The sequence below is a fragment of the Haliotis asinina genome, chromosome 13 (genome assembly GCF_037392515.1).
Source record: "Haliotis asinina isolate JCU_RB_2024 chromosome 13, JCU_Hal_asi_v2, whole genome shotgun sequence".
Lineage (NCBI taxonomy): Eukaryota > Metazoa > Mollusca > Gastropoda > Lepetellida > Haliotidae > Haliotis > Haliotis asinina.
In genome coordinates, this window is record NC_090292.1 from 25,964,440 (window position 1) to 25,989,624 (window position 25,185).

The 25,185-nt window shown below is 41.6% G+C and overlaps 1 protein-coding gene across 2 annotated transcripts; it reads right to left on the bottom strand.

Annotated features, from left to right (window-relative positions):
• Nucleotides 1–1,351: 1,351 nt before the first annotated feature.
• On the bottom strand, nucleotides 1,352–24,648 carry LOC137259867 (solute carrier family 2, facilitated glucose transporter member 1-like). 2 transcript variants are annotated; one of them, XM_067797500.1, is made up of 13 exons: nucleotides 24,602–24,648; nucleotides 24,266–24,422; nucleotides 23,036–23,131; nucleotides 21,870–22,030; nucleotides 21,008–21,132; nucleotides 19,364–19,534; nucleotides 18,229–18,336; nucleotides 16,473–16,561; nucleotides 15,636–15,734; nucleotides 13,339–13,551; nucleotides 4,979–5,054; nucleotides 3,409–3,536; nucleotides 1,352–2,557 (listed from the first exon to the last, which is right to left on the bottom strand). In XM_067797500.1, the coding sequence occupies exons 2-13, from the start codon at nucleotides 24,347–24,349 to the stop codon at nucleotides 2,351–2,353; spliced, it is 1,557 nt and encodes a 518-aa protein (XP_067653601.1). In that variant the 5' UTR covers nucleotides 24,350–24,422; nucleotides 24,602–24,648; the 3' UTR covers nucleotides 1,352–2,350. The 2 variants fall into 2 exon arrangements, with proteins under 2 accessions (XP_067653601.1, XP_067653602.1); XM_067797501.1 differs by lacking the exon at nucleotides 24,602–24,648 and adding an exon at nucleotides 24,521–24,596.
• Nucleotides 24,649–25,185: the final 537 nt, after the last annotated feature.

Genomic DNA, 25,185 nt, shown 5'->3' on the forward strand with positions numbered 1-25,185 from the left:
TTATCAACAGAGTCAACAGATACAAAGTAAAATCAAAAGAATTTTCATGTAGAAATGATACGTAATGCATAACATACTACATAATATTTTCCTGGCAACATATTAGTATGATATTTACCTGGTAACATATTAATATGATGTTTACCTGGCAGCATACCAGTAAGATATTTACCTGACAACATGTTAGTATGATATATCAGAATAACTTTTCAGTCTGATGTTATCTCTGAAATGTACAGAAAGACCCGTTTCTATGTAAATTCCAAGTATAACACAACCCCCTCCCACACCATACACATTTATTTTGGAAATCGGTAGCCCGGGTGGAGTGACGAAGTGAGTTTAATTTAGTAATATTCTAGTAATATCATGGAAGGGAACACCAGAAATGGGCTTAACGCATTGCACCTATGTGGAGAATCGAACCCCGACTTCGGCGTGACGAGCCAACGCTTTAACCACTTAGCTACTCCCAACACTGGTGGGGCTGCGTGGACGTCAAATTATTACACGACATAATTGATGTCAAGTGTCGCAGACTAACATCTAGTCACTGACATAACACATTTTACAGAAACAAACAGATCCTAAGTGATAATAATAATCTATATAATGGAAAAGACCTCAGAGATAATCTTCAGTTTTTGAAACTGCTGTAATCTAAACTTTGCACATATTCTAAACTTGCATGGGGTTTTCATGGATATATATTTCAAGTTCTGTATGACAGAATAAACCTTTGGGTGAATATAGGGTTACTTTGACCTATCTTGGCAATTTGGGAATCGTGATCGTTGTGACTGATAGAACGCCATTTACAGTTACCCATGCTTGCTGTAACACGATTGGATGGTCAGACTTGCTAAACTGGTTGATACAGGTAATCGTAACCCAGCTGAGTGTATACTCATGCTGTTGATCACTGGACTCAAGTGAGTGTGTGTATACCATTAAAAAGGGTAAGGGATACTGGAGTTACAATATCGATAAAATGCAAATGATGAAGCCAAGGAGGAAACAGATGATGAAGAAAGATTATGGGAAAACGTGATAATTTATTCCATTACTTGGTAAATGTTTCACTTGTATGGCTCCATATTACTTTTTCTCATATGCATTGGCATGGCTAGTGGTATGCTCGCAAAATGGAATATCCCCTGCCATTTATGAATATATATATACCAGAAATGGGCTTCACGCATTGTACCCATGTCGGGAATCGAACCCGGGTCTTTGGCGTAACGAGCGATCGCTTTACCACGAGGCTACCCCACCATCTCACTCAAGTATAACAGACCGCCGTAATAAAGATGAAGTTCGGTGTTAACCGTCAAACAAACAAACAAACAAATTGTATAAAGGTTTCAGTTGTTTGTGGGTTAATTACATAATGAAGAAAGCCGTGCCATTTGCCATTGCATATAAACGCTACAAGAGGTTTATCTCACTTATCTCACATATTGTTGAAGCTTCTGGCAAGGGACACAAACGTTCATCTTGTATGGCAGCGCGATCCAACTACATATGTGAAGGTATTGCACCGAAACAAAAGTCATTTCTTTTTAAAAAGAAATATGTCACCATTAAGCAAACATTTTCTACATTGAGTGACGTTTCTCGTAATCCATGCCATTGGTGACGGAAACATTCATAAAATCACTGTTTATCGTAAATGAAGACATGAGCGTCCATTTCTTTGGAATCGTGATATTAAACATATTGTCTTTGACGTCCTGTTTTTGATCATACAACAAAAATTTATGAACGAAACCAAAATGCTCTGAAATAGAGAAATTTTTCGTCGAGCTCTGATTGTTTCCATCTTGATAAAGCCTAACTGATTCTTCTGTTTTTCGTTTCCTTATTTCAAACTTTATTGCTAATGGATTTGATCCTACGGCATCAGTATTATTTGTGCATGAAACCAAATGACTCTCTTTGTGGACGCTTGTCCTCTGGTTCTACACTGATTCCATTTTAATGAAACCTACTGATTATACTGCTTTTTGTTGCGCCATTTGAGAATTCATGTTTTTAATCATACCAAAAGACGCTCCTATGGGGACGTTTGTTTACATCGTGATAAAAACTTCTTGTTTTTGATCATGTGGTATCAGTATTTGTGTATGAAACCAAACAGGTCTCCAATGGAGAGGGTTTTCTTCTAGCTCTGATTGCTTCCACTTTGATGAAACCTACTGATTTTTCTGCTTTTTGTTTGCGTATTTAAGATTCCAAGTTTTTGATCATACGGGTTCTTTGGTTATGAAATCAAACTGCTCTCCTATGAACGTTTTCCTTGCCTTGTTTCCAACTTGATGAAATCTCTCTATGTCTGCTTTTCATTTCTTTACAAGCTGCCGGGATTCTTTTGATAAGAAACCAAATAGCTCTCTGCTTTGAGCCTCTGATCTTCTTTGTCACCCTCCTTTCGCCATATGGATGAGATTTCTTCGATTGTTCTGCCTTTCGTTTCTGGCAGGAACATGAACACGAATATCCAGAACAGCACCAGCAGTACTGTAAAGGGCAGGAAGGAGTAGCTCAGTAGACCCTTCTGGAAATGAAACCAAGAGACAGGAATTATGTAGAAATTTGCGACGAAGGTGTAGCCACCTACTGAATTCCAGTTCTGGGGGTCACACCTGTCCTGCTGGCTATCGCAAAGGAAATCACGCTTGGCAATATTAGAACTGGTGGTCAACCACTCTCAACTGGACTGGGAGGGAAGTGTAGCCTAGTAGCTACAGCATTTGCACGCCAGGCCGCAGCCTGAGTTCGACTCCGCACATAAGTACAATGTGTGAAGACCATTTGTGGTCCCCACCGCCCTGATATTGCTGGAATATTAATATTGTAACAAGACGCGTCAAATCCAACTGAGTAGCGTACTCTCTCAAGCTTGCGCTCACAAATGACGCACACACCCACAAACCTTATCGCCCCGACTCACCACTGACTGTTGTTATCAAATGCCAACAAATGCTAAAGGTATAATTAAAGAGTTGTTCTCAGAGAGTTTGCTTTCAGTGTGACCAGCAAACGAACAGTGAAGTAAGAATTGGTCTTCAGTAACCCATGCTAGTGGTTCGAGGCCACTGACATGATTGGAAGGTCAGGCCCGCAGACTTGGCTGACAAATGTTATCGTATCTCAATTGTGTAGATCGATGCTCATGTTGTTGATCACTAAATCTGGTCTAGACTCGATTATTTACAGACCACCAAATAGGTGGAATATTTTGTGCACCACGTAAAACTAAACTCACTCTCTCGATCTTGAGTAGATCGATGCTCATGTTGTTGATCACCGGTTTGTCTGTTCTAGAATCGATTAATAACATTCCGCTGCCGAGTAGCTGGGATATTGCTAACTTAGGAAAATGGGAAAAAGAAACAAACACCAAACCTGCATGTGGGGAAAGCCATAACCAACACAGAAGTTGGCGACCCAGTTGACAAGGACGGATACACTGATGGCGGATGATCTCGGACCCTGAGAGAACAACTCAGCCACGATCAACCAGGGTATGGAACCTAGAAACAAAAATCAACAAATACATACTTTGGTTGGTGGTTGTTCAACTCAGTTGTCTCTCATTACAGATGGGCAAAGTTCTGAACGTCAGTCAGTTGTGGTGCAGGTTTCGAGGAAGCCGTAGCTTGATGACATATCACAGGGTTCAGTGATCTCATGCACGTCGCTAGTTTGTACACGTTACAGGTGGCCGTTGTTGGCGATGTCGTAGCGAGATATATCACAGGGAGATGATCGATGCTGAACCCCTTTTAGGGGGTGGTTTAATCATGGTATGGATTGTGCTTCACTAAAGCTGCCACGATATATCATATTATCGACCATCGTGATACTTTATCGTTAAAGTTGTTAATTGCCACAAGAAATTGATGGATATGTCAAAATATTTACACACTTACTTGTTGTCTAAATATACATTATAGAGAATTTAACTAAAGAAAGCATATCGTGATATGCATCGAATGGAATCGTATGGTTCCAAGATATCGCAATAAGTATCGTTTCGTATAGTGAATTTTCTGTCTCGTCACACCTCGTTTCATATAATAGTTGGATTTTCAGAATAACAACTGGCACGCTCAATAGACAATAGGACTGCACTGTATTACCGCTATATCGCGATGCGCTTTTCAAACAATACGCATGCAATACTGTTGTGTATTCTGAGAATAGGTATATTAGATAGAGATCATATTAAGTTTGTGTGATTATCGTTATGGGTTAAATTAAAATCTACACGTACTTTCATTCAAAACAAACGTTTGTCCTTCGTTATTCAAAGACAAAACGGTATAGTGTATTAATTATCACTATAAACTGTAGAAAAAGTAAAATTGAATCCATGTAACCTAATATAAGACGGTTCTTATCAAAGTCATAACATGCATGTTTAGGGACTTAGAATGTAGAAGACACATGAAGGTCCGGGGTTGAACAGGCCTTCAGCAACCCATGCTTGCCATAAAAGGCGACTATGCTTGTCGTAAGAGGCGACTAACGGGATCGGGTGGTCAGACTCGCTGACTTGGTTGACCACATGTCATCGGTTCCAAGTTGCGCAGATCGATGCTCATGTTGTTGATCACTGGATTGTCTGGTCCAGACTCAATTATTTACTGACCGCCGCCATATAGCTGGAATATTGCTGAGTGCGGCGTAAAACTAAACGCACCCACTCACCCTATAATGTAGAAAACATGACTGGCATGAATCGTTAGTGTCACCCACTGTCAAGACTCTTTTAAAGGTCCCAATATATCGCAATAGGTATCGCAAAACGGGTACTTGGATCGCAATACATTGCAATGCAATTTATGTGCCAACAGACAGCTCTAATACTAACGGGATCGGGTGAGCGAGTTTAGTTTTACGCCGCACTCAGCCGCACTAAACCACTAAATTACCCCACCGTCCGGATTTTGAGTGACTGGAAGATGCTCACCTGGACCTAAGGCGAAGAACACAACAAACATGAGGGCCATCGCGACGCTGGTACCATTGAACCACTGAACCCTGTCCTGAAAAAAAGAAGCGGCTTATAACACACTATACTCAATATAAATGGTAATTTCAGTGAATTGTGTTTCCTTGTTTATCTGTTTAACAAAGTTGTTCTGTAAACTAAGGTGTCTGAACCTGACAATCCGATGACTGACATCATGAGTTGTGAATTGTCGTTTTAAAATTCACTTTTAACAATATCCCCCCAATATCACGGAAGGGGACACCAGGAATGGACTTCACAAATCATATGAGGTATCGAACCAGGTTCTTAGACGTGAAGAGCTTTAACCACTCCACTGTCATCATGGCCAACGATCTACACCAATGGGATATAAGGACATGCACTGACCAAGTCAGCGAGTCTGACCACCCAGTCCCATTAGTCGCCTCCAGTGGAAAGCATGGGGGACACCTGAGGGCAATTCCAAATCGAATCTTCACGGGTATTCAGAGACTAGAAAAGTATAGCACTTAATGGATGACAGCGTCTTTATTTATATCATGCGACGTTTCGGGTTAGCTTCTTAAACCGTTTTCAAAGCAACAAAGCACGGAATCTTGCTTTCCTTTTTAGTCCATCAACTTTTAAAATGCCAATCAAACAGATCATATTCAGAGACTATTCGAACATTGAGCAGAAGGTCACGTGACCCGCCGACACGCTGATACGTACATGATACGCTTCCTTCATTAAGGGCGGTGGTGTACCCTAGTGGTTAAAGCGTTGGCTCATCACGCCGAAGACCCGGGTTCGATTCCCAACATTGGTACATTGTGTGAAGCTCATTTCTGGTGTTTATATCCGAACTGATCATCAGTAACCCTTGCTTGTTGTAAGAGGACACTAACGGGCGGTCAGACTCACTGACTTCGTAAACACAAATCATCGTATCCAAACTGCGTAGATCGATGCTCATACTGTTGGTCACTGGATTGTCTGGTCAAGACTCGGTTATTTCCAGACTGCCGCCATAGAGCCTTTGATAAGCAAGAACTTAGTTTACGTGGAGTGCTGCTATCACCAGCTAAGAAATATAACCTATGTATTTCACTATATCTGTTCAGGAGAATAATTCCCGGCGGAAAAATAAGTGAAGAAAGATGAAACAAAATAAGAAACCACGAGGAAGAACTATGGAAATATAAACTATCATACAGCACTTTTCGCCTCATGTGTTATACAGCATGACATTCATATATCCAGAACTGAGAAAAGAATTGCAATGTGTAGTAAAGATTGGATCCAGAAACACACTATCAAAAGAATGTAAAACTGTAATACCTTTGCTTATGATTACTGTCGCCATGTTATCCTAAACTGTGGAGATCTAGTTTCAGAGAGAGAGAGACGTATTCTTCTCAACTCTGATCGATAATCTTGATGTAGAGATGTATCAAAATAGAGATAACAGATGAGCATGATATGCATGCATTCTTTCTTGGGGCCAAAAACAATGATACTGATGAAATAACACGGTATTTTACTATTATCCTCAATCACGTGTGGTAATAATCTAACCAATACCTGAATGTTGATAGCCTGTATATATTTGGGGAAATATCCCTATTGTCTGTGTGTGCACATGTATCTATATATGTATGTGTGTGTATGTGTGTGTTGAGCATGCTGTTACATAGTCATATAACCATGATGTTTTGATGATCTTCGGACCAATCTAAATATCGGCAATAACGATATTCATCCATTCATTCATTCATTCCCGAGTTATCCCCAAGGTGAGTGTGTCGTAAAATCAAATTCTGCATTATTTACCGAGCAGGGTTGCTACTATTTGCCAATAGAACTGCGTTCAGGGGTTCGTAAAGAACCACGGAGCTTAGTGGACAATGACTTCTAATTTATTCCACAGACCCAACTTTGGACGTAGATTTTCACAGCGTTATTATGCAAAAGTAGCATGAACCAAGTAAAAAGAGTTAGAGAGACATAAAATGTTATGACAACCACCAACATATTATGTTATGACAACCGGCATATTTTGCTGTCTTCTGTTCTCAGACCATGCCTCTAACCCTGGTTCAATACCGGTAACCAGAAACTTGTAGAATTCGATACACTCATGATTACTCACAATGAATACCAGACCAGGTCATATTCCAAGTCCGACATACATGATTAGTGGACCTGCCCTATCGAAACATGGACTAATGACATATGTATTCTTTCACATGTCCTTATTAGGCACGCAGCTGTCACAAAATGGCGAAAATCAAACCGGTTTCTTCAGCCCTGTGTCCACGTCGGAAATCATTAGGAGGAATGTTCCAATGCAAACTAGCATGACACGGTCACAAGTCAACGGAGAGGGTTCCTGTTACCACTGGTCATATCCTTTGCTGCATGGTCAGTACGTCTGGGTCCTGTTTGTTGGGTCATCTATTAGAGATATGGAGGGCTGCACTGTTTTTCAATTTATATATGTTCCTGCATCACTGAGTTTGGTCAACACAGTCCTTCTCCTTGTGATCATCAGGATGACACCATCACTCAGAGGCTTCTCTGGACTTTTTCTAACGAACGAACAGGTAGCATCTTTAATACAGCATGTGTCCACCATGGTGCTTGTCTATACCAGGACGAAGGCGCCAGGCAGCATCTGGCATGAAACTGCACAGCTGCTCACGCAAACAGCTTTGTCAGCAAGCATTTTCTTTCTCTTTGCCATCAACATCAATTTGTATCTGTCTGTGTGCAAGGGAACATCCTACAAGACTCTCGTTACTCACAAAAGAGGTGCAACCATTGCAGCAACAATTTGGATACTATGCTTTGTGTGGGGATTTTTACCTCTGTCGTATGATTTTTTTGACTATTTAGACTGTGAAATATTCTTTTTATTGCCCAACCCCAAGGCTGGAACAAGATGGAGGGCAGTGGGGTACCTTCTTGAAACTGGTTTGATAATAACAGGGAGTATTACGCTTCTGTTGAAGCGTAACTATCACAGAAAAAGAGTGCAACCAGATTACACTCTTAGAGACATATCCGGTACACGAAGGAAAATGAAATTGATGAGACTGACCTTTGTAGTGGTCATGATTCAAGCTGTAATATATACATATTTTCAACTTCCTTACCTTTTTTCTGCAAAATCAGAGCAGGCAAAACAAGTTTTCAGAGTGCTGAATCGAATCGCATTTATGCTGTACAGTGTGTACAACTCTTTCCGATTGTGCTTCTATCTGTCTCTGTACACGCCGTTGTGGGAGACCACCAAATCCATCTTGTCCTGTAGGAGATGGAACTTAAAACAATCCACAAATGGTGTCACTTCTGCCAACAGACACAGGCCAAACAACCCGATAACCTCAGTGCAAGCAATAGTGAACGCAAATACCAACGTGACACGTTCGGTAGAAGCAACAAAGACATGCCCCATCAAGGTGACGTTCAGTCAAACCTACCGGGAAGAGACCCTAGAACGTAAAAACATCCATCCTCGTAGGGAATTTTTCCACAAAGTGATGACGTCACTCCATCATCCGGAGAATCCGACCAACAAGGTGATAAAGTCAGCCCATCCAACATTGAACACACCCAACAACGTAATGACGTCAGTCCCACCCACGCAGGACCCCCGACCAACATGGTGATAAAGTCAGCCCATCCAACATTGAACACACCCAACAACGTAATGACGTCAGTCCCACCCACGCAGGACCCCCGACCAACATGGTGATAAAGTCAGCCCATCCAACATTGAACACACCCAACAACGTAATGACGTCAGTCCCACCCACGCAGGACCCCGATCAACATGGTGATAAAGTCAGCCCATCCAACATTGAACACACCCAACAACGTAATAACGTCAGTCCCACCCACGCAGGACCCCCGATCAACATGGTGATAAAGTCAGCCCATCCAACATTGAACACACCCAACAACGTAATGACGTCAGTCCCACCCACGCAGGACCCCGACCAACAAGGTGATAAAGTCAGCCCATCCAACATTGAACACACCCAACAACGTAATGATGTCAGTCCCACCCACGCAGGACCCCGATCAACATGGTGATAAAGTCAGCCCATCCAACATTAAACACACCCAACAACATTATGACGTTAGTCGCATCAACGGAGGACCCGCCCAACACGAAGATAAAGTGAACCCATCCAACAATGAACACATCCGACAACATGATGACGTCAGTCCCACCCACAAAAAGAATACGTCCGACAACGTCAGTTCAACGAATAGAGAACACACCCAATAGCATGATAACGTCAGTCTACACAGTGGGATACATCATCAGGCAAACGTCATTCCCTTCCATGGGGATCACGACCATCCTCAACTAGTGATCATTAAGACTACTGGGTCGCCTTCACATCAAGATAATCTGGGTCGATGAAGGTAGGTCGAAACCAGGACTGTACGATACCTACAACTGAGACAGGCACGTTAGTGTTCCAACTATATACCACCCGTCTAAAGTGTAGATTCGATAGTGTAAATATAGCCATTTACTTCAATCATCTGTTCTAAACTAGAGTTGCAATATATTCCGTACTGTTTAAAGGATCTGTTTACACTTATTCTGAAATAATGTAGTTAGTGCCTTAAGTGAAGCTAAGCTCATGGGGACAAGACATTTCGAGGACGTTTTTATGATATAGATTCTCGGTATGATGCGAGAAATTATCATATCAAATCACACCATCATGTGTATAACTTAACGGTTTTACAATCATACATGATTATTCAAATGGAATAAATGCACATTTTTGTTTAAAAGTACAATTTATTGTGACAATAAATTTAGACAGCCTCTTAAATACTTCACATATGAAGTTAACAAGGTTCATAAAATTTATACAGAAAGGTAAATTAATATTTCGTCTCTTCGGTCTCGAAATTTGTCGCCGTTGTCTCTAAATCCAGTATGGACTAGATTTATATTCTGATTTATATTAAGACAGTTATCAAGACTGTGGTTGAGAATACCAGTAAATTGTTTACCCAAACAGCTAAGTATAGTTTTAGGTCCGTAAATATTTTAGTCTAACGGCTCACATTTTTCTCACACATGAGAAGCTTATAATGCCGTTTAAATATGTATAAGCACCACAGTCAGATAACACTAAATTAAAAAGGAAACATATAGCTGACCCACATTGATGACTCATTTGTTGTCAGTCTTTATTAGCCAAATTAATAATATATCAGCATTCGGAACAATCACATTCATCATGTCATTTGAATCGGTATTTACGTTCCCAGCCTTAAAGAGGGTCTGTGGGAGTGATGATAATGATGTTAGGGAGGTGTCATCCATTTTGTTTTGTTGGGTGGTGGTGGTTTGTCTACATAAAGTTTAGGGAATGAGGTTGTGTGTCATTCACATGTACATATTTACCAAGAAGCAATCATCATCACCCCCAGCCAGAAATTATGAACGGTCCCTAATACGAATATTTTTATTGTACCTAAGTGTTTCTATCGTGGTATTTTAAATGACCTGATGTTGATTGGTATGTTTTGAAGATAGATGTATTGTAATGAGTAGACTAGCACTGATATTGTTAGTGGCTGCTTGCTCAAGGGGGTAAAGTATTGTAAGATTATTGCCCTCCGGAGAGGATGTGTTAAGTACCGAAACAATCAAAGGAAATTTCAGTTTACCAGATGTTTTAAATGTAGCATTGTTTGTCATTTTAAACGTGGCTAAATCTCACAGTCATCAGCTGTTGAAGAGTTGATGTAAATCCATCTAGGGCCCACGCAAGTACCGTAAGCTCCCATTGTCCCTGGTATGGTGATTTATCTTCAGCTGAGGGTTATATGTAGCCTGTGTTGAATAATGTGTTGTTGTCTCTAGTGATTTATTTTTATGATATGGCACTACAGCTTGTTCAGCTTGACCTGAGCTAATCTGCATATGCATAACTCGGGAGGTCAAATGGCACACACAGCAGGTCGCGCTAACTTCATTAAATAGGGTAGCAGTGAATGTTATTATTCGAAACATGCAGACATGGTTTCGTTACAGAATTTTTAAATTATTTTTGTTTTATAGTAATAAGGTATATAGTTTGGTTTGCTAACTTTACAACGTTAAGTCAACTGTTTTCATAATTCGATTCACTGCTGCTGTTTGCTGTCTAAAACCCCGAATAGGAAACCATCTGTAGCGAATTGGTCAGAGAAACTTAGGACATTGCTGACGATGTCTCGACACTGAAATGTCATACGGCGGCCTTGTCTCGGCTGTTCGGGCATGTTGACAATCAGCTGACAATGGTACACCCATCACAATAACAGACCCAACCAGTTGTGACACGGTTACAGTATTCACTGTATTCACTTGATCAGGTCAAGCTGAACAAGTGGAGTTATGAATTAAGAGCTGTTATTGATAACCTAGTACTATTACTGTTCTTTGATGGTAGGTGTTTACAAGTAAATATTTACATGTAAATATAAACTCACTCAGTTACTTGAATGAGCTTGTGTGTTAATTCACCCGTTTTTATCGGATTTAGCTTGATAAACTTTGTGTTCATTGTTTGTGTGTTTCCCACATCTTTGTTTGACCTTTTGATATTGTTGTCTAATAAATCGGCATGCGTGATTAAACAAGGGTTAAGTTTTTTTCATATTCATCCAGTTTGGTGTTGATTTCCTCACCCCCCATGCTACCGCCAGTTAACTAAATGCGAGATATAATTGATAAACCCATTCACTCTCGTTCAAGTCAACTTCTGTATGCAGCTCTACTGTTTCATTGACGTTGATCTTCATACGTGAATAGTAGCTGCTGACAATTCATATTCATTATTTGAAACCTTTTAAGATGTGACGTCATTGAAACTTTCAAACTGATGGGGCACTTTTACAATCTGGGGCATTTCCTGCTTCATGAACGCTCCAGAACTCTTAGGGTAATATTTTTTTTATCTTCTTTCGATTTGTGAAGACGCTTAAGTACAAATGACAAAGAGGGGTGGGCTTGTGAATACACTGAGTCATTCAAAGCCATGTATTTCGAGACCTGAAAACAGACTTCGAATGAGAACAAAAATCGAAAAATGTATCTTTACATGTATCTGTGACTATGTAGTTACTTTAGCTATTGAACCATTGCAAACGAACACATTCAGATCTCTGCATAGTTTAAAGTTGGGTTGGGTTGGGTTGGGTTGGGTTGAGTTGAGTTGGGTTCTATGTCACATCGGCATTGTTTCAGCAATATAGTGACGAGATCGAGTTTGCATCCATTACCATTTTAAGTGCACGGTCCAAAAGAGTTTGGCTTTAAAAACATATGTTTTCATTTTACCACCATTTAAAAACAGAAGATTTCAAAGCATCAAATACAAAGGCAATCAGTTCGTTATTCTCCCGATAAAACTACAATTTGTGATATAGGTCAACGTCCTGCCTCAGGAAATTTACGATCAGGTGCCCGGTTACTGTAAGGAGCGTATTTTCTGGTGAACGGTACCTAGACATGAAGCAGTGAAGATTGGAGGATAGAACGAATTTGGTGTTAAAGTCAGGAACGGTCATGTACCGCCAACATCCTAATTACCGTCAGTAACCTTAGATCCTGATAGACAGTGGCTAAAAGGGCTAAAGGTTCTTTAAGAAGAAGTCATATAGTCTTCTCGTCTTCGAAACTTTGAACCTAATTAGAAGATAGTGAATCACGCTTCCACGCGATCGATAATCAGGATCAATAATCATAAATCCTCTTTTTATGTATTAACTAGGTTTCGGTTTTCTAGGCAAAGAATAAATAACTATGATGAAATATATTAAAAATGAGACCAGGTAAATACTTCTTGTTGTTCCTTTGCATATCCCTTTCTTAACTGTTGCTTATTACACACTTTCCAAACAGATTTGTTTACTCACAGATAAATTTACCCGTCCATCTGAATCAGTTTGGGGTATGATGTTAGCATGTAAGGGCGAGAAGTAAAAATAAACAATAACAGAGAAAATAAATTACGTACAAAATGAACATGATATGACCTACTGTCCTACACAGAGTTCCATGAGTGAAAAAGTAAAAGAGTGAATGAATAAGTAAATGAATGAATGAGTGAAAGAGTGAATGAGTGAAAGAGTGAAAAATGAATGAATGAGTGAAAGTGTGAATGAGTGAAAGAGTGAAAAATGAATGAATGAGTGAAAGAGTGAATGAGTGAAAGAGTGAACAAATGAATGGGTGAATGAATGAATGAGAAAAACAAAAGGACAAATAAAATATATTCATTTTCGAAAATGAGCAATACAAACGAAAACGTGTATTCTATGTTACTCACCAAAAGCGAGAGGCACACTGTAATTAATATGCTAGACACGGCCATTCCGCCTAGACCAATCAGATGCAGAGTTCGTCGACCAACTCGGTCCATGAGTGGAATCGTCACTAATGTCATGACAACCATGATAGCTCCCACCCCGCTCGTGGCGTGAGTGGCGGTGGATTCATCTAGTCCCGCCCCTTTGAAGAGATTTCCGGAATAGTAGAAGATCTGTAACAGAGAGCTGTTGGGTAGACACATGGGATGGGTCCCCCCAAAAGGATATGCTAATTCTGTTTATGTCTCGCGCATGCTCTGTAGGTTAGAGCTCTAGATTCAAGGTGGACCGACTTAGAGAAGTCACCGATTCCTGAGGTACAAAATCACCCAACTCCTGGTGCAGGAAGCGAACTGTCATTGTCGTCCGCCAGCACTTAACTTGTGTTCAGAGGATGGTCATCAAAATATGGCACAACAACAGTATCCAGAATGTCAGCGATATGACGTTGTTCATTTACATTTTGTGTTCTCACCACATGTTTACACGTTAGTTTAGGAGGTCCTATTGCTAAAATACAATTAATCAATTTTGTAAGTATTTTGGAGGATGTAAGAAGCGTTTCCTATACTATACAGTTTCTCATGACGTGATGGTCGTCTTTGGTCATAGCTTGTGTATACCTAAAACTTAATGTATATTGCGTCTGAAGATTCAAAATAACTATAAACACAATACGTGACTCTCAATGGTTGTGTGGAGGTTAAATGCCATAGGCGTTGCGATACTTTTTATCATGTGTATACATGAACGTTCTTATCAACCCATGATTGTATGAAAAGACAGTTAAATGAATTTCAAACAAACTCGATGATGACTGAAATAGTTGTAAAACTATATAAAGGCCACAAGCAACGTAAAACACAACTTTGCAGATTCTGATACCTTTCGGTATGCATTTACCGAAACAAATCGCCAAAAGTGCAATTTCAACCTACAAAGTTGAAAAAAAAAAATCGATGAAAAAAGCCCGCTAAATCAGAGTTTAAACGATTCACGAAATTTCCCCCAGCGCTGGGGGAAAAACTGGTTTCAACAGCTGTGCTCCGCTGCGTTCATAACGCATGCTCAGTGAATAGATTCGCGGAGCTTGAAACAGTATGCTCGCCTGGAGTATGAGGTTGTGAGCAGTAGTATAATCATGGTTGTGTACACAAATAATTTACTCCTTATATAAAAAAACTTGTTGATTGTGGTAAGCAGTGTCTGTCACAGAGAAAGCTCAATGTCTGGTTTACTGACACCTATATGTCTGCCTGCCTGTCTGCTAAAGACAATATGCAAAACACAGCTTCAATCACTGACCACATGCAATTTGAACTTAACACCTCTCAGACCATACGCCATAAACAAAAACAAATTGATTTATATGACTCGTGCAGTCTAGCTGGTAAACCAATAAAATAACATACTCAATGAAACGCTGATCATAATCAGAACATCATACCAACTCTGTGAGACTTTTGGAGAATATTTCCTCATAAAATAAAAAAAGTTTCTTTAACAAACTGTCGTTAAAAATGTTGACACAGTTCACTATTTGTTACGAGGAAGGAATGCAGAGAAAGGGACAGCCAGGTGTGCGAGAAACCATGGAGACAGCACAGGTTAATGAATAAATAACCTTCTCGACAATTGTGCACGTGTTTCTCGAACACCTGGCTGTGCCTTTCTCTGCACGCCTCCCTCGTAATAATCAGTGAACTGTTTCAATGTTTTAGTGATAGTTTGTTAAACAACTTGTTTTATTATTAGGTAAAAAAAAATTCGATGACCTCACAGAGTTGGTATGATGTTTTGAATAATTTTATGATCAGCGTTTCATTGCGTATGTTACGCTTTTTCGTTTTTGAGTTACATTGCCATTCATCGGTCTGCTTTTTAATAAAACCGACTGCAGATATGCCTGATGGTTACCATGCTACAGAATAATTCACTAGCCCGGATTTTCAATGTAGACACGGGTTTCTTCTTTAACCTGCTATTACTAATATGATAAACATTTCTACCAGGTCATAATCGTGAGTGATTTAAAACTGTATTAGACATAACAATATTTTTAATTTTTAATATATTTAATATATTTAACAATACTAACTGTATTTGTTAGAAAAAAGTGTTATATTTAAAAAATGACCATGGACATTTACTGTTTATTCGGGCTAGTGATTGTAGAGATTTACTGGCCCGACTGGGTGTTTATTAGCCAAGAACTAGCATGTGCTATTGAGCACAGTGCCAGCGACACGTGACTTACCACATTTATGCCCGAGAGTTGCTGCGAGAGGTGCATGACGATACTAATGATTAGGGGCATGCGCAGAGATCGCTCCTGCACAAACATCATGGCGCTTATCTGCAATAGAGACATGGTCCTGGTGAATACGATTTCTTACTAAAAGAGGATTATATTTGGCTCTCATATGTACATCAGAACGTTTTGATCACCTTTATGGGTATATATGCGCATTTTGTTTGCTGTCCGTTGAAATCCATAGAGACCTGTCTTTATTGTGATACCATCCCAAACACGTAAGTCGATGCTCATAACATTAACCACTGGATTGTCTCGTCCAAACTTCAGAATTTACAGACCGCAGTCACATAGATGGATTATTGCTGCGTGTGACACTAAGGAACAAACAAAACTTCAGTTTGTTACTTGTGAGTAAAAAAGTTCATGAATCGTTTACCAATATGGCGTCGGCGATACCAAAAATGGGCTGCACACATTGTACCCATGTGGAAAAAAGACCGAGTCTTCGACGTGACGAGCGAACGCTTTAACCACTGGTTAACGCCGCTACCTCTACTTTGTTGCTATGGATTGAACGCACTGGATGATTTTGTTCAGTTTAACATATCTCATGTTTGGGATTGCACTACAAACTGAGTCCCAGCCGCGTTGAGAGTCAATTCTGGAAGCCGCTGGGGGTGAGCAGGCCAGGCGGTAGACTTTGTGTTTTGGCGATTCTATGCCTGACTCTGAGAGTGGGGTTTCGAATCCAGGAGTCCCAAGTATACATGTGTTACATCTGATCACTTTCAATGCTATTCATTTGGTCAGTTTGTCTTTCCGATGACCAGTCCCGACCTTTGTGTCACTCTTGGCCTGCTCGACCTCCTTCTTCATCTCTGCGATCTCCGCTTCCACGTCCGCACTGCCCCGAAGTGACTCTAACACTAAGTGAACAAAAATCAATTACATATTAGCAACAAAAATCATTCTAGCATTGTATTTTCGCTCTGTTCCCATAAAGTCAGTGGTGTTGTGAGTGAGTGAGTGAGTGAGTGAGTTAAGTTTTACGCTGCACTCAGCAATATTACAGCTATATGGCGGCGGTCTCTAAATAATCGAGTCTGGACCAGACAATCCAGTGATCAACAACATGAGCATCGATCTGCGCAATTGGGAACCGACGACATATGCCAACCAAGTCAGCAAGCCTGACCACCCGATCCCGTTAGTCGCCTCTTAGGACAAACATAGTCGCCTTTTATGGCAAGCATGGGTTGCCGAAGGCCTATTCTACTCCGGGACCTTCACGGGTATGTTCTGAGTGAGTGAATATGGCTTTACGTCGCTTTTAGCAATGTTCCTGCAAGATCACCACGGAGACACCAGAAATGGGCTTCACATATTGTATCCACGCAGCGACTCGAACCCTGGCCTTCGGGGTGACGAACGAACCACTAAGCTAGTTCACCAGCCCAGTGGTGTGGTGGACAGGGCACGTATAGTTGGCTCATTCAATAGGACAGGATTTCCTGGTCCAGACTCCATTACTTACAGACCGCCGACATATTGCTGGAATATTGATCAGTGCGATGTCAAACTAAACTCAGTCACCCACCAGTTAAGATGCGTGTTACAATTAGTACAATTCAGCAAACGAGAAACACCCCCACGAACACGCTCGCGCACACACGCACGCACACATTTTGAGTATTTCCTTATCGCTGTCCATAACCCGTTTTACTGAATCAGTAGTGATACTAATACGGCGTGGTTGACAGGGTGTGAACCGATATATTTTGGTATTATACCAAAATGATGTCGATTATTTACAGACCGCCGCCATATAGCTGGAATATTGCTGAGTGCGGCGTAAAACTAAACTCACTCACCAAAACTACGTGAAAAGATGGTACTTATTGTTGCCCTGCCTGATATTCAACTATAAGAGGAGTTTAAAGGAGGACTGTGATATGGGCTCAAGGAATTTAAACCCATCAAAGGTCCAGACTGGAGCAGGGACCCGGATAGGCATGCCCCTTTGTGAATACAGTAATCTAGATCGAGACATGAGTGAGTTTAGTTTTAGCAATATTTCAGCTACATAACGCCAGGGAACACATTGTACCAGTGAGGGAATCGAACCCGGATCTAATGCGGGACGAACGAACACGTTTACCACTAGGCTACCCTCCGATGGACACAGTCGCTGTGTCGAATTCGAAAGGGGAACTGGGCAGTAGTTGACGTCCATCTAGGCGTCTGGGGTGTTTGCAAAAGTGTACTGTTTTTGAGTCTTTGACTGCTTTCCAAAACCTTCTCGCGGTTGACGTCATCCGCGTAAGCAAGGAAAGCAGGAAATGAATAGATGTGAATATTTGGGTGAGAACTGATCTCTAACAAACCATGCTTGTTGCAACAAACAACTAACGAGATCAGGTGTCAGGCATGCTGTCTCGGATGATGCTGTCCCAATTGCATTCAGTTTGTTTAATGCTCATGATGTTAATCACTGGGTTGTCTGGTCCAGACTCGACTTTGTACAAACCGCTGGAATATTGGAACCAACCTACCAGCCAGCCAACCAGATGTGAAGTGTAATTATTTCACAGACCTTTTCTTGCATCCTGTTCCTTGCCCTTTGTGATGAGCAGATATCGAGGTGTCTCCGGGCAGAAGGGCATCATGACCAGTTGCAACACACACGGGAGTGCCGTCACACCTGGTCAAATTCAGTTTATGTTACTTCTTACTTGACACAACCATATTTCTATATCAACTTCTTCATATTGTCAACCCTTGAAGATCAGGGCCTCATTCATTCAACACTACGGCGATCGTAATTCACCAAGGTAACCTTAGTGCTGTGTTAAAGATAGGGAGTTAAGGTTAACCTTGGTACAGGTTGCTTCGTAAAAGGGGCCCCTGTATTAGAATTGATCTTCAGTAAACCATGTTGGTCATTTGAGGCGACTAACGGGATCGAGCAGTCAGGTTTGGTGGTTTGTCACATGTCATCATATTCTAATTATTTAGATCGATGCTCATGTTTTTGATCACTGGATTATCTGGTTGAGACTCGATTATTTACAAACTGCCGCCATGTAGCTGGAATATTGCTGAGTGCGGCGTAAAACGTAACTCACTTACTCACATTTTGAACTCAACATTAAATATTTCGGGGCATATACAGCCAGTACAGCCATTGTTTTGTTTGAAAATAAGTCGGTTTTTATAAATGGTCAATTATCATCATAAAATCAACATTTTCAAATCGGTTGGTTGTGTCTTTTTCATGAGTCAAGGGATCATAAGAATTATAAACAAAAATCACATCGTGGTCACACGAAGTTTTAAGAACGTGTTAGGAACCTATTACTACAAAAGTGCAGGGGTACTTAATTAAGTTCTGTGAGTATAGTGCTACGAACGCTGTCTTGATATGGGGTTTGGGTCACATCTTGGGTATTCTTAGTTATTAACTGATATCAATTTCCTTCCACAGGAGTAACTGTCCCGATGCAGTACGAAGCAAAATATGTTGTTACACGCATATAAATAGTAATCTAGTAAAAGCGACAAAAAATTTCTTTATCTTGAGACATTTCTTCTTAAACCCATTAAGCTGATTCGTCTGCAAAATTCCGACATTTAACTCAATTCAAAAACTTTTATTTATCAGTTAACTTGAATATTTAATGGATATGCACAAAGAGCTCCACGTTCTTAACTCTCAGTGGTATACTTACCTAAAAGAACGTGCCAGGACTGGTTATTTCCGAATATCTCGGGAAAGCCGAGAATCTGCGAGATAAGTAGACCGGAAACGACAAACAGCTGATGCAACACGCCAAGAGCTCCACGGATGTTGACGGAGGCGATCTCGCTGAGATAGATGGGTGCCAGAGCCGTGTAGAGACCTTTGAATTGAGGATGTGCTCGATTATGGGCCGAATGGTGATGTTTAATTTACGCAGTGAATTTACTTAGTAAAAGTAGTAAAGTTGATTAACAAACTATCATTAAATATCTACACAGTTCACTATTTGTTGCGAGGGATGAGTGCAAAGAGAGGAAGAGCCATGTGCGCGAGAAAGGACGGTGGCACCACAGCACAGGTTAATGAATTAATAACTTTGTCGGCATTGAGTGGATGGATGGGTGGATGGATGGATGATGGACGAGTGGATGGATGGGTGGGTGGATGATGGGTTGGTGGATGGGTGGGTGGATGATGGACGAGTGGATGGTGGGTGGATGATGGACGAGTGGATGGGTGGGTGCATGTGTGGGTGGATGATGGACGAGTGGATGGATGGGTGGATGGGTGGATGATGGACGAGTGGGTGGATGGGTGGGTAGTGATGGATGGGTGGATGGATGGGTGGATGAGTGGATGATGGACGAGTGGATGATGGGTGGATGGGTGGATGATGGACGAGTGGAAGGGTGGATGATGAACGAGTGGATGGGTGGATGATGAACGAGTGGATGGGTGGGTGGAGTTGTGGATGATGAACGAGTCGATGGATGGGTGGATGATGGAGGAGTGGATGAATGGGTGGAGGGGTGCATGTTGGACAAATTGATGGATGGGTGGATGGTACATGGTAGACGAGTGGATGGATGTTTCGAAAAATGTGGACAAAAGCACCATGTCACTGGACATAATATGTGCAGATAGATGGATGAATACATAGATATGGACAGAGGGACGATGTCGCTGGAGAGGGGCTTGGACGGTAGGAAAAAATGGAACCGAGTACCCGCATGTACTTACCCGAAATGTAAAGAATACAGCGCTTCAGTCAACTTTCTGAATATTTAATCACGATTTGACATACGGATGATGTCAACAGAGGTGAGATGCATTAATGGATCAATAGACAGCAGAGCCCCAGATAGGTTTTCAGCATCAGGAGTACGTACTTCTTTTTTTTCAGTACAGGAGTACTGAAAAAACTTAAGAGCACATTTAGAGTACTGAATGGACTTATCAGTAATCTCGTGTGTCGTTTCACATACGCACCTCAACGATGCTACGTTTGTGCAAACAGGTCAATAAGCAATAAAACAAGAATTTCTATAAATGATTCTAAAACCGCGCACCATTGCTATGGTGCTTATCTGCTACGTTTTCTAAATTATTGCCTATCGTTTGGTGTATTTTTATCCGCGCATACGCGTATGTGCGGATAGTATCTGGAGCCTTGATACATCTGGACAGAAGCAATACGCCACTGGACAGACAGACAGACAAACAGATAGTGGGTGATATGGTGATATGACTGGAGATTAGATGGGTGGACAGAAGGTGTGTCCATGTCATTTCCCATTGGCGGTGCTCATGTCATTGTATCCATAAACTTATGTCGCTATGGAGGTATACAAACCACAGTTGAGTCCCACGACCAGCCTCCCGACAATGATCATCTCGTAGGATGCAGCCATTCGGCCGAAGTACAACAGAGCGGCAGCACCAATTCCTATCACGGCGTTAATCAAGGAGCCCTTCTTTCTGAAAGTCGTCATACACCGAGGAACATAATTTGGGGTCACAAATCAGAATCACAGGATCAATCTCCTGGGATAGGTGTGGTGGACGTGCGTAAATGAGTGCGTGTCCGTCAAGGTAAATGCATGGGTTCAATCCCACACATGGCTGCTGTGTTTCAAGCCTATTTGTGGTATTTTCCGCCGTGGTATCGGAATCTTCTTAAAAGCCACGTAAAACTTTATGGATAAAGAATCGCAAGGAGAGGGTACTTCCTGTTGCCATATAGATGCGGTGCCGCAATTACAGCGCATATATTAGGGAAAGTACGTCGTGTGGACAACATGCCCAAATACAGTGAAACAGCATTGGCAATGTAACCTATGAACATGGTGAGTCATGGACACGATATCCAAAGGTATAAGGTACTTCACTGAACGGGTACTCCTCGGATAACGCACTTCATGGACAAGGTACCGCATAGTCAGGTACCTCCTGGACTACGTACCGTACATGTGAGTGAGTTTAGTTTTACGCCTCGCTCAGCAATATTCCAGATATATGGCGGCGGTCTGTAAATAATCGTCTCTGGACCAGACAATCCAGTGATCAACATCATTAGCATCGATCTCCGCGACTGGGATCCCGTTAGTCGCCTCTTACGACAAGCATAGTCACCTTTTTATGGCAAGCATGGGTTGCTGAAGATCAGTTCTATTCCGTACCCTTATGAGTAATCCTGTACACATTAGTGCACCCACCTGCCAAAGAAATCTGCCCACAGTCCCGCTAACAGACCCCCGACGGCGCCGCCGATAGCAAAGGCTGCAACTAAGACCGCGAACAGGTTGGTCTGAGTGTCCACGTCCATCTCATGACCATCACGTGCTATGGATGTAGCGTTCATGAACTCCTTCACCCTCTGGAAATTAGAAAAAAATAATAGGCGTTTTAGCACAACATATATGGTGTGACGAGAACATAAAAATTGGAAATATCAGCATATTTTATATACAACGATTGGTTTGTAAATGGGGTCCGTTTCACCAACGATCTTATAGATAATAAAGGAAAATTATTATCTATAAATTTACCATCTGAAAATAACAAAAACATGGTATTACTACAAAATACTTACTAAAATATGCGAGAGAAATAATTACTTCGCTATATGAGAGCACGGACAAGTTTCTAACGAATAAGATAGGAAGAGTATCAAATCTATCCCATTTACTTGCATGAATGTGACCGAACTACAGTGGTTCCAGTGTCAAACCTTGTATCATACCTTGTCAATCAGATGTCCCCTAACTGAGAAGGGTCACATAGACGGTACAAAATAAAGGCCCGGGTACCCCTTGGACAACGTAATTCACGGACAAGGTATTACATGGTCAGGTACCTCTTGGACTACGTACCGCACATGTGAGTGAGTGAGTAAGAATATTGGTCTTCAGTAACCCATGCTTAGAGGCGACTAACGGGATCGTGTAGTGACACTCGCTGACTTGGTGAACACACATCATCGGTTTCCAATTGCTTAGATCGATGCTCACGCTGGTGATCACTGGATTAACTGCTCCAGATTCGATTATTTACAGACCGCCACATTATTGCTGGATTATTGCTGAGTGTGGCGTAAAACTAAACTCACTCACTCTGAATAAATGGAAGATGTCATACATATATTTTGGGCATGCACCAGAGTGAGTTTCATCTGGAAAGGCCTGGAAACTTAGATATCGCACAAAATGCAAAGAACGGTGCAGGGCAAGTCATATGACAGAAAGGTATCGTGTTATCTCGCTTTTAGCGACATCCCAGCAATATCACGGGGCACAAGGAATCAGGGCCTTTGGCGTGACGAGCGAAAACTTTAACCACTAGGCTATCCCACCACCCCTTTAATGTGTGAAGGTTTACCTACAGCTTCAGGAGCGTTGATAACTCCGGTGTTATATCCGAACTGCAGGGAGCCCATAGCGGCGCCACATATCGCCAGCAGCAGTCGTGGGGTGAGTTTCTGTTGAACATATGAAATGCATACGATTGAGTCAACAGTTTATACTTGCGGGAATTTGACAATACAGCGATTGTGGCGTCTCTGAAACTTTCCCCTAAATACCAGCACCGGTATTTTCGAAGCTCTCTTAACGTTAACATAACTGTATGTTAATGTTAATGTATGGCACTTGCAACTATCTTAGCGTTAAGAGAGTTTCGAAAATACAGGCCCAGGCGTGTGCTTTATTTTACACGTCAGTATACAATATTCCAGGTTTCTTAAAATGCTAAATATTCTGCAGCTTTTACACACGAGGCTCTGCTTAAAAGGACAGAATACCCCAGCGGATACACTTCTGCTAAAGGGTACCCGGTAGGATGAGATGGACCCCGAACAACCTGAGTTTGTCTTAGGACGCGACTTATTGGATCGCGTGGTTAGGCTCAGTGATCACTTTATGGTTTGCTATCGCACATCAACGGCATGGTATGTGGGTTCACAGTATCAATCACTGGTTCGTCAAGTACAGACTCGGTTATTTCTGCTATCTGAATATCTCTGCGCGCGGTACTGAACAACACGCAAACAAAGCAATGATGTCCCCTTTCAGGGAACTAATGTTGTTTGACATTACAGTTATAAATAGTTTGACATTAGTATGCATTATTCACTGCCGCCTAGCTGTTGTAATCTGTAGTAATCTGTAGTAATCTGTAGCTACGCTCATAACTAATAATTAAGTGAGTGTGGTTTTACGCCGCTTTTTTGGCAATATCCCAGCAATACCACTGGTGAGGAACAAGAGACATGGGCTTCACATATTGTAAACATGTGAGAATACAACCCGGATATCCTCTGTTTGTCGAGCGGACGCTTTAACCACTGGCTGCCCTCCGTCCCACGACTGAATATGGACGGAATAATTTACAGTCTGACAGTCATTTGAGTAGTTCCACGTATGTCTATCACATGAGAGGCGGTGCGGTAGCGTAGTGGGTAAAGCGTTCGCTCGCCACGCCGAAAACCCGGGTTCGATTCCACACACGGGCACAACATGTGAAGCCCATTTCTGAAGCCCCCCGCCGTGATATTGCTGGAATATTGCTTAAAGCGGTGCAAAACCAAACTCACTGACTATCACAGGGAACCTACCCCTGGACGTGGAGCTGATTGTACATTAGGCTCTGGATTCTCTTTAGCTGTACCCGACCAAGGTTTAGACTCTTTGTTATCCATGCTGATGGCAGTGTCGGTCGCCGCAGTATCCTGTTTCAGTTCACAAAGCTCTCCCTTGGTCAGCTTGGCGGATCTGAAAATGAGAGGTTACCAGCTGTTATTGGAAAAAATAAACTAACTGCAGCTCAAGTCGAAACATCTACTAGTCTAACAGCACTGATACTAATTTACATTAGAAATTATCCAGCGGTGGACAGTTTTGTACAGAAACGATGAGACGTGTTTTCAATGTGAACGAGTAACCAGTCTCACATGTTGCACGGTGTCCCGCAAGAGTGTACCAGGAAGAGAACTGGTTTAAGAGAAATGACATGGTGACATTTCCACGAAGTTGAGTCGGAATATAATTTGCAGCTTCTGACATCTGTGAAAGGACCGTTTACACAACAGGATACATCGTCCCGATAAGCTTCCCTTTGTTTGTATGCTGTTTAACACCGGACTCATCAACATTCCATCTACATAATGGCGTGTGAGTGAGTGTGTTTTTAAGCCACTTTTAGCAATAATCCACCAACATCACGACGGCGGATACCAGAAATGGGTTTCACATGTTGTACCCATGTGTGGAATCGAACCCGGAACCTCGGGGTGACTAACCAACGCATTACCCACTAGACTACCCCACCGTCCCTCTTCTGAAGAGACTTATGATTGTTGACGGTACCTGTTTTATTTTGCACGTTGTTTAAACGTCGTAGTCAGCAATATTCCGGCCATATGACGGCAGTCTGTTAACAATCCAGTGATCGATAGCATGAGCCTCGATCTACGCTGATGGGATCCGATAACATGTGTCAATCACGTCAACGAACTTGACCACCCGATCCTGTTAG

Excerpts from the sequence above, each read along its gene's own strand:
- LOC137259867 (XM_067797500.1), bottom strand. The coding sequence starts at position 24,349 with ATGGATAACAAAGAGTCTAAACCTTGGTCGGGTACAGCTAAAGAGAAT. Across the intron at positions 21,133-21,869 it reads TGGGCAGATTTCTTTGGCAG|AAAGAAGGGCTCCTTGATTA; the intron begins GTGGGTGCACTA and ends GACGACTTTCAG. Across the intron at positions 19,535-21,007 it reads GGTCGTGGGACTCAACTGTG|GTCTCTACACGGCTCTGGCA; the intron begins GTTTGTATACCT and ends CTCAATTCAAAG.